Genomic DNA, 12831 nt, shown 5'->3' with positions numbered 1-12831 from the left:
GTGCTTATGAATTGAAGAATATCTCTACACACGGACACACAGACAGACACACAGATAGACAGACAGACAGACAGACATACAGACAGACAGACAGACACACAGACGGACAGGCAGACACACACACAGACAGACATACAGACACACAGACGGACAGACATACAGACACACAGACAGACACACAGACAGACAGGTGTCACCATGAGGACATAATGTCATGCATTCAAGAAGGTTCCAGAAGTAAAAGTGATTTTATGTTGTAGAATCTGTACTTAGTAGTACAAAATGCTAGGACATGTGAAACAGCTATAATAGACGGTATTTTATTTCAATTTAAGAAATTGACAAGCACTCATCAATCAACATATTAAAACATTTGCGCCATCTGTTCAATCAAACGCACATGATGGCTCCTTAAAATAAATACTTTTAAGAGGAAATAATACAGACAGAAATATGTGAGATTCAAACCACACGGACAAACAAAGTATCCAGATGTCCGAGAGACGAAAGGGTTTGAAAATTCCCAAAGTCAACCCCGACTCTCCAACGAAAAAATGTTGTATAAAACAGTTAAGCATTTTTAAAAATACAGGATCTTACAAAAAGTTTCATTTGTCGTACTTCTTTAAATCACTGTAAAATATCAGCTGGTATTATAACAAGAAATCAGGAGTTTCCATGTATTATGATAAAAAGACAGAATGTGCTTCTGCATTTTTACATTAGTATTCACATACGTCATGAATGTATATGATCAAAGTCCTCTCTGATGGTGCGGCGATGGAGTCTGAGACAGGTGGATCGCACAAGGCTGCTTTTCTTCGACCAGTCCCCATAGCCCAGACTGTGCGCTGATGCTGAAGATACACACGGGTGAGACCATGGTAACAACAAAGGTGCGGTCCGTCCCGAGACTCCCACATAATATTTGCACTGCAGAGATCCCATCACTGACCGTCTCTCAAACAGCCTCCGCGCACCATCCATGCCCATGGGCTATGTAAAACAACGTACTTCACAGCCAAGTGTTCTGATGATTCAAACCATTGTCTTTATAGGATATATCAACAGTGTTCACATTTTCTGTATATAAAAACAAAACAAAAACAACTTTGTTCCACTTGACAGTTCTTCCCCTCTCAAACTGTCGCTGCCATCTTCCCCCAAAAAAAGAAAAAAAATTGAGACAAAATAGCCATCAAGGGGGAGCGATTTTCAAGAATACAGGTTACAGTACAAAAACGTGGTCCAGGTGGTAGCACATGAAGCATGCATGTGTTTATGTTGTCCCTCCCCCCCGCAAAAAAAAAGAAAGAAAAGGGGGAAAAAATCATGCCAAGACATATAAAAAGGCCACATGGCTTTTCCTTCACTCTTAAATGCACGTGTACTCCGACAAGTCTGACTGGCCTCTTTGTCTGCTCTGCCCATCTGATGACCAGCACAAGGTGCTTTCCTATTGGCGGCCTCAACAATAGATACGGTGCCTCCTCGTAGGATCACTGTGAATTTACTCATTACGATTGGGGTCGAACTAGCGAAGACAAGCCACCACACACTGTTGTTGTGAAGGAGCGGTAACTATACTGTAAAAGACCGATCTATATCCTGTTTGTTTGTGTAATCTCTCATCAGGGGCTTTGTATTTGTTAAGGGATCAATGGGAGTATACTGTAAGAGCATGTAAACAAAAGGCAGTTGGGCTTGAGCTGAGTCTGCTGAGCTCCCTCCTCTTTAGATCCCCCAGACAAAAAAAAATGGGGTGTCTCCAACGAGTTTCTACTCTTAAGTGCAAAGGCTTAGCGGAGCCCTTCACCCAAAATGATATTTCTTTCCATAATCTTCTGTACTGCTGAAATAACACAACAAAAATATAACTTAAGATAAAACTCTCTCTAGGCACTGTTTGATTTCCAAGGCTTTTCATTGTAGATTGTGATAAAAGGTAAGCAAACAAACAAATTCTTAAGAAAAGGAAATATCAGAGAGTGATGGTTCTGCGGACCAAACACTTTTTCCTCTGCGGTATATCAAGGTCCTCCAGTCAGCTAACCCAGCCAAACAGATTAGCTTCAAGCTCTGCAGTGGAGAGGCCATAACAACAAAAAGTGTCTAAGGGGTAAGTGTGTAGAAGTTTTCAAGGTTAAGTGTCCGTTCCAGTCTTGAACCTATTCTCCTCCTTCATAATAATAATAATAAAAGAGGAGATCTTAAGCCATAATCTTCTGGGGTATCTCTATAGAAGCCTTGAGGAAGATGCAGTTGTCTCGGATGTAGTTCCTCTTCTTGATCTCTTCGTGAGAGATGAACTTGGGGTAGCCGAAGCCCAGGGTGCTCTCGTCCAGCGAGTTGCGGCTGCTGCAGGGTTTCTGGAAGTTCTTCCAGTTGGGGTCGGGATTGAACGTCTCGGTGATGTGCTGGGGCTTGGAGAGCGACGGGTCGCTCTGGTCCAGGATGGAGAAAGTCACCTTGTAGGAGAAGGGCCACTCCAGCAGGCTGTCGTACTCGCCGGGCAGCACACGGATGTAGATGGACAGGTGGGAGCCCTCGCCGCTGCCGTTGCCGTTGAGGAAGGCCGAGACCTGCAGCTTGTAGCCGTAGCGGTGGGTGTAGAAGGGCGGGCTGAAGAACTCGTGGTTGTTTCGGAGCTTGGCTTCCTGCAGCTTGCGGGAGTAGTCGTTGAGCTTCCAGATGAGCACACCGTCGTGGCTGACAGACAGCTCCTCCATCTCCCTCCGCAGCTCCAGGATCTCCTGCCGCTGGCGCCCCACCAGGTTACACATCATGGTCAAGTGGGACTTGGTGGTGTCTTCCAGGTGACGGCCGATAGCCAACTTGGGGCACTGCAGAAAGGAGAACAGAGATTACTTACAAAGACAAAAGACAAAATACACAGGAGCAAAAATCTAATGAAGACAAGAGGAACAGTTTGAATGCTTTCAAAAAGTGAAATTTACTAAAACTGTGACAATTACATTTCAACCAAACATGGTCTTCAATATTTACAAATATTGATACATATATATACTGTATATATACCACTGCATACTGAGCATGAGGGGAAATGTATAGTACATACTATTTATTGTTTAGCCAGACTTTATAGTTTACCAACAGAATATTGCCGCCAAACATCTTTTGCCATACACTGAAGCGTACGAGAATGTGTGGAGATTTGCGTTATTCTATTTGCCGGTTTCTCTTCTCAGAGACTTGCATGCATTTTGTCAGGCTGTGTGTAAATGCTATACACCAAGCATTCCAGAGGCCTCGTAATTGTACACACGGAGCGTGGAGCTGACCCCTCCCCCTCACCACCCCTCCCGCCCCCGAGCTTGTCCACATTTTCTCAAATTGACGTCAGATTCAGAAATAGACAGAAAAGCACTGTCGGAACATAGAAGTGTTGCTCTCATTAAAATAGAGCCTACAGGCACAGCACTGTATGTTTGAAACAAAATAATTGCTTTGGAATTTGCGGAGCAGGAATACGAGGGAAAATATAACAGGAGGGGGGAATCTAAAAACATACATACAACATAAAAACAACATAAATAAACAAAAATGGCACGTGATGATGATATACCAACAACGGTATTGCCAAGAACCTATAGAGCTCTACCTAAGGGCAAAGCAATATTTAATACTTAATACTTCTTTGTGGGCTGTTTGCTGTGTGTGAGTCTTACCCGGTGTTTGCAGCCGGCGTCTTTGAAAGGACACAGAACGAGCGCGCTGCCACAGTTGTCCTTCACGTGGTTGGCCAGATCCTCCCGGGCGATGTTGGGTGTGCCGCACTGGTTTGGGCACTGGACAGGAAAGCGAGGGCAGTGGTACTGGTGGTTCTGTTGGGAACGCCGGGATATTGTCAATAAATATGTGCGGTGATGGATACTGACTGCATGAGTGAGATTAAATTAACGGCGCTCAGGGGCAAAAACACTCACAAAAGTTCAGAAAATGTCTGGGATATTAAAAATTAGTTGCGGGGGGGCAGAGTGCCCTGCCATTTCACCCTGGTAACATTTTTTACTGATGTGTGAATGTGACCACTGTTCCCCCAGCGCCACTATGGCTGGTGGTGATTCTTTCCAGTGTGTTCTGGGAAAGAAAATTCAAGCTGTTTTTGATCAGAAAACAACCAATCACACAGCTTGAAGCAGAGGAAAATGTTCGCTCCACGCAGCCAGCAGCAGAACAAAATGCTGCACCAAACCGCCATGTCAACAAAAATTAAACAACCAATATCATAAACAACTCGGGGGGAGGAAGTCATACTGATTGGGGGACAACCATTCTCGAATACAAAACAAATCTCAGTGGCACAAATTTAATTTTTATAATGCACATATGAAAACACACACACACACACACACACACACACACACACACACACACACACAAATCGCCACTGAAAAAGACCAAAATGCAGATAAGGGGGCAAAGAAACACTCTCATTGGGGAGTAGTAAATAAGAAATGTTATCACTAACAGCTAATGATTGGAACAAACAAACTGCTAGATTGAGGTATTATATCTTGGCTCAAAAATCGGCCATAATGGAGAGAGGAGAGCGTGAGTGACTGCTGTGCCCCTGGTCAGGATGTGTGTGTGTGTGTGTGTGTGTGTGTCTGTGAAGGCAGGTGCTTCCAGTGAGACAGCAGCATGCACTTACAAGGCACTGCCACAGGGGGCAGAGACACCTCGAGTGCCAGCCCTCCTGCTACCACGGGGGCTGTGCCATCCTGCCACATGCGAGATGACACGGCTATAATGAGATTGGCGGGAGAAGCAGTCCCTCTTAACAGAGCATTGACACACTGATACCTCACGCGCCTCAAAGCTCAGAGTCTGGGCACGGAGCCGGCTCCATCTTGCCAAATGTAATAACGTTATTTTCACTAATAAGAGAGAATTTGCCCCCAGTGGTTTCAGGGAGGACTGGGGAACCTGACTGTCTGGCAAGGCAGCCCGTAACACGTGCGGGCCTGTGCAGAACTGACCTGGATTGTGTCGAAGACAAACTCCTTGCCACAGTACTTGCAGGGCTGTGTGCGTTTGGGACACTCTGCCATGCTATGTTGGGACAGGAGGCGACGCATCATCCTCGCCCCGCACTTATTCTCACAGTACACGCTCTCCTGGGGACAGATGCCCTGGTGGTTCTGGAGAGAAGGAAGGAGAGAAACACAATCAGAACCGGGTCAGACAATCAAGCGTCGCTGCAAATAGACTGTTGTTACACTGTACACAGAAATGGAAGCAAATACCCATGTTTTCCTAGCTCTGAATTGCGCAAAATTAGAATATTTCTGGGAGCTATGGGGGTGCACATTAGTTGAGCTGTTTGAGATGGTTACTTAGTTAGTAGCTAAAAAAAAAAGTAAAAGTAAAAACATTTGCAAATGTGGCCCAGTGACTTTACATTTAGATAAAGTAACAGTCAATCTATGATTCTAAGATTAGATGTTTAATGATGAAATCCAAAAGGTGAAAAATGTCTTTATAATTCCCATATGAAAGCTGAAGATGGATTCCTGTGTGCAGTGGAGAGGCCATGATGTGGGTCAATGTAAACAGAGGAGGGGCAGCCGGGTAGAAATGACAGAGGTGTTAGTGAGACGAACCCCGGGGTCCTTCAGCTAGAAAACACTCCGTATGAAAGGGCCAGTCAATTGCTTCTTTCCTTTTGCCAACACGCGTGTTATTTCAAAATACAGCGCCACCTTCTGCAGGGAGTCACGCCAGCGCACTGAGCTCACTGCTGCATTTCACAAAGCCCGTCTTTCATACAGGCACGGAAAGTTGTCGAGTCATTCAGGGTTGTTTACGTCAAACCTCTGCTGTGTCATAAGAGGAAAATGAAAGGAAGAAAGAAACCGGTTGGGTGTCGGTATGTTTACCTCGTAGGCTTCGCCGGTGAACTCACTCCCACAGAACTCGCACTTGACCTTGCGCTTGGGGCAGTCGTGCTGCAGGTGGTCGGGCAAGTCGCGGCGCGTCAGCTTGATGGAGCAACGGTTGGGGCAGGGGATGACATTGAAGGCGCAGGTGGAGAAGTGGCCCTGAGGGGGAGAGGGAACGACAGAAGGGAATGTGTCATCAGGCAGACAGTAAACACACACACACACACACGTCACACACACACGCAAACAGACAGTAAACAGGTACTAGACAGAGATACACAAGTCGCAGTGTGTGATAAGGCCATCCTAGAGATGCAGCACTGCACCAATTAGAAAATTGTGGCTGATATTAACATTGCTGTCATTGGCCAATAGCCGATATTTACCAATGTCGATATGATCCGTATAAAAACGAGTTTCTATGATAATCAAATTTTGTACATACACTGTAAAACATGTAAACACTGAATTTGAAAGCGTAATGTCTTTCTTTATTTCCAAAACATTTGGAACAGATAAGGAGGAGTGCGAGCAGACAAACTGAGAAACTGACGGGGGAAATGGGTGAAAGCGTGAGACAGAGACAGAGACAGAGAGAGAGAGACAGAGAGGGAGAGAGACAGAGAGACACAGGGAGAGAGGCAGAGAGAGAGAGAGAGAGAGAGAGAGACAGAGAGACACAGGGAGAAAGGCAGAGAGACAGAGACAGAGAGAGAGACAGAGAGGGAGAGAGACAGAGAGACACAGGGAGAGAGGCAGAGAGACAGAGACAGGGAGAGAGGCAGAGAAGCAGACAGAGAGAGATAGAGAGAGAGGGAGAGAGAGAGGCAGAGAGACAGAGACAGGGAGAGAGAGAGAGACAGAGAGGGAGAGAGACAGAGAGACACAGGGAGAGAGGCAGAGAGACAGAGACAGAGACAGGGAGAGAGGCAGAGAAGCAGACAGAGAGAGATAGAGAGAGAGGGAGAGAGAGAGGCAGAGAGACAGAGACAGGGAGAGAGGCAGAGAAGCAGACAGAGAGAGAGAGATAGAGAGAGAGAGAGAGAGAGGGAGAGGGAGAGGGAGAGAGAGAGAGAGAGAGGGAGAGGGAGAGAGAGAGAGAGAGAGAGAGGGAGAGGGAGAGAGAGAGAGAAAGAGAGAGAGAGAGAGAGAGGGGCAGGAAGATGCTATCACAGCCTCTCACCTGGAGCTGCTTCATCTGGCCGGTCCAGCGGCAGCCCTCCTCACTGTGGATGCAGCGGATGGGCAGAGCCAGGATCAGCTGCTCCAGCTCCGGGTCCGGGTAGATCTGAGGAGCAGACAGACAGCAGGGCCCGGTCAGCGACTTTGCACATTGGTGGCTCCAAATGCAGGCCAGACTCCAACAAGAATTATTTTTTTGAACTTCAAAACCCAGAAATATCTAACATGTTTAAGAGAGAGGTATCACGTGTTCTTCTGTGATACCAAGGGGACGAGAGAGGCGAAACAGCCAACGTTTGCGAGTCTAGGAGCGCTCGCCCACTGCTGTTAAGTGGATCGTTTTTTATTTCGCTCTTAAAAGTTTTGATTCGTGACTTCCTGTGGGTGGAGGAGTATGCGTAACCGACACCAGAATTTCATTTGGGCAAACAAAGGCGAATCTACAGGGTCTCAATTAGCGGGGGATGGGAACTCTTCTCTTTAGCAGCCCCACTTTATGATTTAAACTGGATTTTTAGACTGTATACACAGCACCATACACTGCTCTGGGGAGGGGGGGGGGGGGGGGGTTATCATATTGCTAGTTTAATATTTTGAAGTGCGTATGGCTGGGGGTGTGGCCTAGGCAGCCCAGCCATATCACTAGTCGTGTTCTATAAAAACCCTGCCTGCCCTGTGTAGCTCTAACTGGGTAGTTGAAACAAACTATCATTTTTACAGTTACCGTGGGAAGTTAATTCCTACATTGTATCACAAAATGAATGCTCAGCTCAAAAGACGAATCCTTCATCTGAAGAACACAAAAGACGAAGGTCAAAATATCGGTCATATAGTCATGAGATTTGGTTGGAAAATTAATCCGCTCAACATGCTGGTGGTGAGGAGCTCTACTCCAGCACAGTCTGTGACAGAGTCAAGCCAACCGCTGCACTGATAATGACTGAATTTATGGGTTTATGGGACCTTTGAGAGGGAGAGTGAGACAGAGAGAGAATGGGGGAGAGAGCGAGACTCCACCCCCCCCCCCCCCCAACACACACAGCACCCTGACTGTCCTGAGGATTTACAGCCCTGGGTGCGTGCGTGCAGTGCACCCCCCTCCATCCCCCATGCTGGCGCAGGAGGGATGCACTGGTCAAACAAGAAAAGCCACTTCCTCTTAATGTCACAACGGCCCACTAAACAAATAACGGCTCACTAACAGCTCGCAGCCTCGCGCCGGCAGTATCTAAACCTGCAAAAACGTTCCGCTGAGAACCATCAAATTAAAAGTCACTTTGGAAATCATCGAAAGTAACTATTCATTGTGTCTAGCTGGTGTGTTACGCCTTAGGGATGCCTGTGGCAGATTGAGTCAATTCATTACAGTAATAATCGTAACTTGTTCAGATTAATTATAAATGATAAAACATAAACATGCTCTTGTGAGCGGTGCTTTCAGCAGTCAGAGGCAAAGCAGAGATCTATCTTGACTTGAACATGAAAACAGATGCTACTGTACTTGAGGTAGCAGCCTACAAATTCTGTAAAGCGTGATGCACCGAACTAGAAGGAGATACTATTTCACCGGCATAATCACATTCTTTGAGGAGAGCCGAAGAGGGGGAAAAGTCTTCCAAAGTAAACCGAAACACTCTCTCATTGTTCCAGTCTTGGGATCTGCAGGGGACGCAGTAATGACCTTTTAATAACCTAGTCCCGGGCGGATCAGGGGGAAGTAAGCTCTTTGGAGCTCCGACTTGGGGTTTATTCCATCTGCTTTTGCCATTGCTGGCTGCAGTCCTGGACTACATCCATAACAATACAATGGCAGCACACCACTTTCACCACTGCAAGTGCAACCTTCCTGTTGTTCTTTCTTATCGCACTGAACAAATCCCCCCCAAAATCTAATTGTTATTGACAGAATATTGCAATTACGATTCTTTAGAACTTTAAAACTGTTGAAATAAAGGTATTTTTGTATATAAAATATTTATGTCAGTGTGGAGGATTTACTGAGTCTGAAACATTACCTGGAGCTCTGTAACACCTTGTTCAGAAATCCATTTAGGATACAATTCTCTCTTATGCAAGTAATTGCAGCATCTCCCACCTAGAAATCGCAGCAGTTCATATTGCGATTTTGTTTGTTTTTCTATTAATTGTTTAGCCTCTACTCTCTTGTCAAGGTTGTGCTTGCGGCAGGAACAGCTTTATCGGAGTGAGCTTGTTGTTGGCAGGCTGAGGACAGTGAGCACTGAGCGTTACAATAACCTGAGAGCAGACCACCAACATGGGCTAATTTGCAGGCGACCAGGAGCCTGTGAAAGCCTTGCTAAATAACAATGTCTGACAGGTGTGCCATGAGCACATCCTTCCCATGGGGAGTCCTGCTATTACAGGCCCCTTCATCACTCCCAGCGCAGGACAGCAGCAGAGCACGCAGAACAACGCTGCTGTCCCACTCATCTTCCTGGGTTATTAATGGCTCTATACTGTAGGCCAGTGGTTCTCAAACTTTTTCATGCCAAGGACCCCTAAACTGACACAAATTAGACCCCTATTTGATAAGATTCTGTCCCAGGCTCCCCCATCTGATATGATTTTTTGCTTTTAGATGTCTTATTACAGAAGGTTATGAAACCCATGACCAAAATAGTCATACATTCTGTTATTGTGTTACTTATGGATCGAATTATAATGAAAATAAATTATTCGCTTTTTTGCTGGGGACCCCCCGGAACCCCCTCAAGGACCCCCGGGGGTCCCCGGACCCCACTTTGAGAACCACTGCTATAGGCTATTCAGGCTAAAGCGAACTACATCCAGCAGTCGTCCCTCCAGCTAATCACACAAAGCCAAAAGCTGCTGAGAAAGTGAGATGATGGTTTACTGTCCATTGCTTCTTTGATAGCTTTCATTAATCTTGAAATTCTCTCATGCACAGTTGGGAATTAAGGCCTTATCCTCGTGTTGCACTGCCTCACTTTTACAATGGGGGAAATCACGTGTGAGAGACATTCTCTGACTGAATAAAGTCAGCCACTATCTTTTCCCCCCTAAGCACAATCTGATTAACTGCATTAAAAAGAAATTAAATGAAAAAGACAGAGTTCAATAATAGAGATTGGATATGGTATTCTTTCTCTGGAGTGGCAGAGATTAAGGGGGAAAAAACAGAGTGGTTTTAATAAATTATCCTATATTTCCTATTTATTATATCTGATCAACCCAACGGTCTGCTTTCCCACTATAATAAAATGAAGTGCAACCTTTGGCTTTGGGATTATTGCTTCTATGTTACACTCAAAATCCATACACTGACATTCTTTGGTATGATGCTTATGTGTGTGTGTGTGTGTGTGTGTGTGTGTGTGTGTGTGTGTTTATCATGATGGGTACCAGACATTCAGTCAAGTTTTTAATTGCTGGTATTCCAACTGAAGCGAGTGTTTGGTTCTTCGGTAATCTAAGTAGCAGCCCTGCACTCTGTCCCTCTGTACGCTCTGTACACATGGCATTAAAAGGCAACTACCTCAGAGAGACTGAAATGCGATTTCTCTTTCCCTCGCCAAATCGCAGATTGTCCCGCACGCCACTTCCTCGTGTCATATTTTCATGCTTTTAAAAATAGACTGTACACACACACACTCCTCATTTCACTTGTTTCCCCATCGATGAATATCCTAACAATCTGCTTTTGACAAGGATGCTACTATCTGAGCTGGCTACCTCCTGTTTGATTTGCATGCTTGCTAGTTGCGTTGGTGTACGGAAGTTTATTTCAGTTCACATAGCACTGTATATGTGGAGATGCATATGCCATTGGATTTACACCTGGACTTCATGTCTTCTTGCATTATCAATTTAAAGTCACCCAGAACGGTTCTGTGTGTGTGTGTGTGTGTGTGTGTGTGTCTCTCTGGGCCTGGGGCAAGATACAAGATGACTCATGTGTCCTTCAGACGCACAGTTATATTTTGGTCTTATCTTAGAGTACTGGCCTGGATAAGGCACAACATAGATCATATACTGTACATGGTAATGTGCAGAGTAATCAGACAGTGTAGCCCTGATGTAAAACCCGTGATTGTCTGACCACCAAAGCCAGGAAAGGAGAAACTACATTTCAGGTGATGGACATTATTTAATAATAATATAATAATATTATACTCATTCTCAAGTGACAGTCATACTTGAGTTCATGTGTTGTCAGTGTGTGATTAGGAGTGAATGACACTGTGCTGAGAGAGTTGTGAGAGTGTAACTGTACCTTGGCATAGTCCAATGGCAGCTGGTCCTCTGGACACTTGAAGACACCCTCACTGTAACACAAGAGAAGAACAAAGATTTGTTATTAACATCATTCACTTCACAAGAGATGCAAGACATGATTGCAGCAGACAATAATTATTTGCAAGCGTCTCAATACGAGAGATGATGATAAACCATTTTTAAATAGTGTGGAAACCTACTCAGCATTTATTTTAATTACTAACCTCCATGATTGAAGCTAAAGCTAAAGCTAAAGGGCAATTATATGAGATGAGACCTGTATTGCTCCTGGCTTCATTCTGTCTGCCTTCAAAAGCATTATTACCGGTAATCTAAAAAGTTATTTGACTCATCATACTGTATGATGGACATGCGCGCACACACACACACACACACACACACACACACACACACACACACACACACACACACACACACACACACACACACACACACACACACACACACACACACACACACACACACACACACACACACACACACACACACACACACACACACACACAACAAAGTCAGATCTTTGAGCCACTGCCTTTTATGTCATTGCTCTTTCATCCTCTCCCTCAGAGGATACATTTTCACAAATTCACAGTTTTATGACCAGAGAGGAGAAGAGCACCAGTTGGAGTGTGATCTGTGAATCTATAATACATTAAGGGCTCAAGCGCGCCACTTCCCAGCTGTTTTTACTATTTCCCGCACTGCTTACAGGGAGCTTTTAATGTTCGCTCTTGGTTTTAATGGGTGGACGACACTGCGTGAGCTGAAACAGCCTTCCAGCTTCTGTTTCTTGAGAGCCAACCGGTATAAGGCTGGTCTTCACACACAGGGCAGCCAGGAACATTGATTGCTGATTTGCCTCTGAGAGACTGAGAGGAGTGGGTCTGAGTAACAGCCTCTTTGTTCCTCCCTTTTCTCTTACGGCAGCACAAACCCAAATGAAGATCTGAGCTCATTTCACTATAGACTCCACACAGTTAGCCTACTGTAGCGGCACTAAAGAGACCCCGCTATAGACGCCACACAGTTAGCCTACTGTAGCGCCACTAAAGAGACCCCGCTATAGACGCCACACAGTTAGCCTACTGTAGCGACACTAAAGAGACCCCGCTATAGACGCCACACAGTTAGCCTACTGTAGCGACACTAAAGAGACCCCGCTATAGACGCCACACAGTTAGCCTACTGTAGCGCCACTAAAGAGACCCCACTATAGTCCGTTTTAGGGCCAGATGAGCTGGGTGGCATCATGGCTCATTAGGGCAGCCCCCTTGGCAACACAGCACGTCCCGACCCTGATGTCATCATGAAATATTCACTGCTGTAAATAATGTAAGTGAGGCAGCAGCAGCCACTGGCTGAGCTGCTAAACAGAATCTAGGCTCGCAATGCAACTGCACAGCAAATCCATCGAGCAGAGCCACACAAAGACGACTTAAAAGAAAAGAAAAGGCCATCAGTGGCG

General features: G+C 45.5%; 1 protein-coding gene across 1 annotated transcript in view; it reads right to left on the bottom strand.

Annotated features, from left to right (window-relative positions):
- Nucleotides 1-317: 317 nt before the first annotated feature.
- traf4a (tnf receptor-associated factor 4a) overlaps nucleotides 318-12831 on the bottom strand; it is a 38326-nt gene continuing 25812 nt past the window's right edge. The window contains exons 2-7 of the mRNA XM_083637221.1: nucleotides 11344-11395; nucleotides 7090-7194; nucleotides 5904-6065; nucleotides 5004-5165; nucleotides 3690-3845; nucleotides 318-2843 (exon numbers count right to left, since the gene is read on the bottom strand). Of these exons, the coding sequence (XP_083493347.1) occupies nucleotides 2211-2843; nucleotides 3690-3845; nucleotides 5004-5165; nucleotides 5904-6065; nucleotides 7090-7194; nucleotides 11344-11395 (1270 nt within the window). The 3' untranslated portion in view covers nucleotides 318-2210. The remainder of the gene's footprint in view (nucleotides 2844-3689; nucleotides 3846-5003; nucleotides 5166-5903; nucleotides 6066-7089; nucleotides 7195-11343; nucleotides 11396-12831) is intronic.

This window comes from Poromitra crassiceps (genome assembly GCF_964638095.1).
Source record: "Poromitra crassiceps genome assembly, chromosome: 5".
Classification (NCBI taxonomy): Eukaryota; Metazoa; Chordata; class Actinopteri; order Beryciformes; family Melamphaidae; genus Poromitra; species Poromitra crassiceps.
The sequence above is the reverse complement of the archived record's forward strand: the minus strand, read 5'-3'. Positions and strand labels throughout refer to the sequence as shown.